At 46.8% G+C, this 1,734-nt stretch overlaps 1 protein-coding gene across 1 annotated transcript; it reads left to right on the top strand.

The window, feature by feature from the left end:
• The first annotated feature begins 205 nt into the window (after positions 1-205).
• On the top strand, positions 206-1,038 carry LOC133638430 (myosin light chain 4-like). Its single transcript, XM_062031028.1, has one exon. It carries the CDS (start codon positions 304-306, stop codon positions 895-897), a length of 594 nt encoding a protein of 197 aa, XP_061887012.1. The 5' UTR covers positions 206-303; the 3' UTR covers positions 898-1,038.
• The last annotated feature ends 696 nt before the right edge of the window (positions 1,039-1,734 follow it).

Below are 1,734 nucleotides of genomic sequence, written 5' to 3'. Positions count from 1 at the left end.
CCATCAGAGATACAGAACATTTTTGGCCTAATGCAACTGGACCCTGGCTAATGACAGCAAAGAGCACCGGCGGCCAGATGACAACAGCTGAGAACAATACTTAATGTTGACGTCACTTGCTATGGGATATCTATTTCGGGTTTCTTCCTTTTATAGCGTGCTGTAGGAAATTGCAGTGTGGCTCCCTGGAATGAATCGCCTATAAAAGCTCGGCAAAGCGAGGTGGGCCTCTGTGCACCGGAGTCCTTTTCAATCCCTTTCAGGCTTTCTTGTTTCAAGCTCGCCCCTCAATCCCCATCAAACATGGCACCCAAGAAGATTGAACCAAAGAAACCAGAGCCCAAAAAGCCAGAACCCAAGACTCTCGCCTCCAAGCCGACTCCCGAGCCGCTGCCCGACCTACCAAAGGAACCCGACTTCGACCCCAAGAGCATCACTCTCGAATTCACCAACGATCAAATCGAGGAGTTCAAAGAGGCCTTCACCTTGTTCGACCGAACCCCGAAAGGTGAAATGAAGATCACGTACGGCCAGTGCGGGGATGTGATGCGAGCCCTCGGCCGGAACCCGACCAATGCCGACGTCCTCAAGGTGCTGGGGAAGCCGCGGCCGGAGGAAATGAGCTCCAAGATGGTGGACTTTGAGACCTTCTTGCCCATGCTGCAGCACATTTCCCGCGCTAAAGACCAGGGCAACTTCGAGGACTTTGTGGAGGGCCTCAGGGTGTTTGACAAGGAGGGTAACGGCACCATCATGGGGGCCGAGCTGCGCCACGTCCTGGCGACGCTCGGGGAGAGGATGACGGAGGACGAGGTGGACAGACTCATGGCCGGGCAGGAGGACGCCAACGGGTGTATCAACTACTCCTCCTTTGTGAAGCATATCCTCTCCGGATGAACAGGACGCTTCATCAGAAAGACTTCTCCTAATTCCCATCACTTTATGGACTCTTAATTTAGCATTTGTCCTGTTACCCCGCCTTCCTGTTGGGGCAATGAAACACTCTGGGCACCCGTGTTAATAAAGGGAATTTCATCACCAACCGCCTCGCCCAAATGTCATTTTGAGAATAAACCATAGTTGAATTGAACGAGAAAATGAGTTATGCTAATTAACTTTGTTAAAATGATTAGGGGAAAGTATTGTGGGGACCGAAAAATAAGACACAAATAAATAATAGGATTTGTCTGCCAGATTTGATTGTGTTCCAATTTACACCAAGAGACTCTGCTGGAGGGGCAGCTGCTGTGGATCCACACACACATTCTGAACACACACTCCCTTGAACAAAGTGGACTTTGACAAATACCAGACAGGTGCCTCCTCGTATTTGGTGTTGATGATTTGATGGCTTGTTAACACAAAACCTTAACAACGTTGTCACTTAGTCAAGACATGGCTGACATTGTCAATCAGCGTTCATTACACAGTAGTCAGCGATCATGACGACCCTCAAATTCCATATCTGGTATTATAGTAACATGTTATTTCAGTACACCACGTTGACATACGGTACATGATGGCCGACATAGGCGTTTTAATGCTTACATTTCTACATTACATTTTGTCATTAATCACTCTTAAGTGGCAGTTCGCAACACGCTCACAGCAAATGTTTTAAAGGAAATGCAAGTTTATTTACACAAGACAATTCACAGACAAGGCATTTCAAAGTGCTTTACAAAAAATTACAAAAAAAGCAAAATTAAAAGTAAAATAATAATTCAAATTTTA

This window comes from Entelurus aequoreus, linkage group LG21, assembly GCF_033978785.1.
Source record: "Entelurus aequoreus isolate RoL-2023_Sb linkage group LG21, RoL_Eaeq_v1.1, whole genome shotgun sequence".
NCBI classification, from domain to species: Eukaryota; Metazoa; Chordata; class Actinopteri; order Syngnathiformes; family Syngnathidae; genus Entelurus; species Entelurus aequoreus.
This window is presented reverse-complemented; position numbering and strand designations above follow the sequence as displayed.

What these genes read in the sequence shown, in the direction of transcription:
- LOC133638430 (XM_062031028.1), top strand. Translation starts at nt 304, where the DNA reads ATGGCACCCAAGAAGATTGAACCAAAGAAACCAGAGCCCAAAAAGCCA.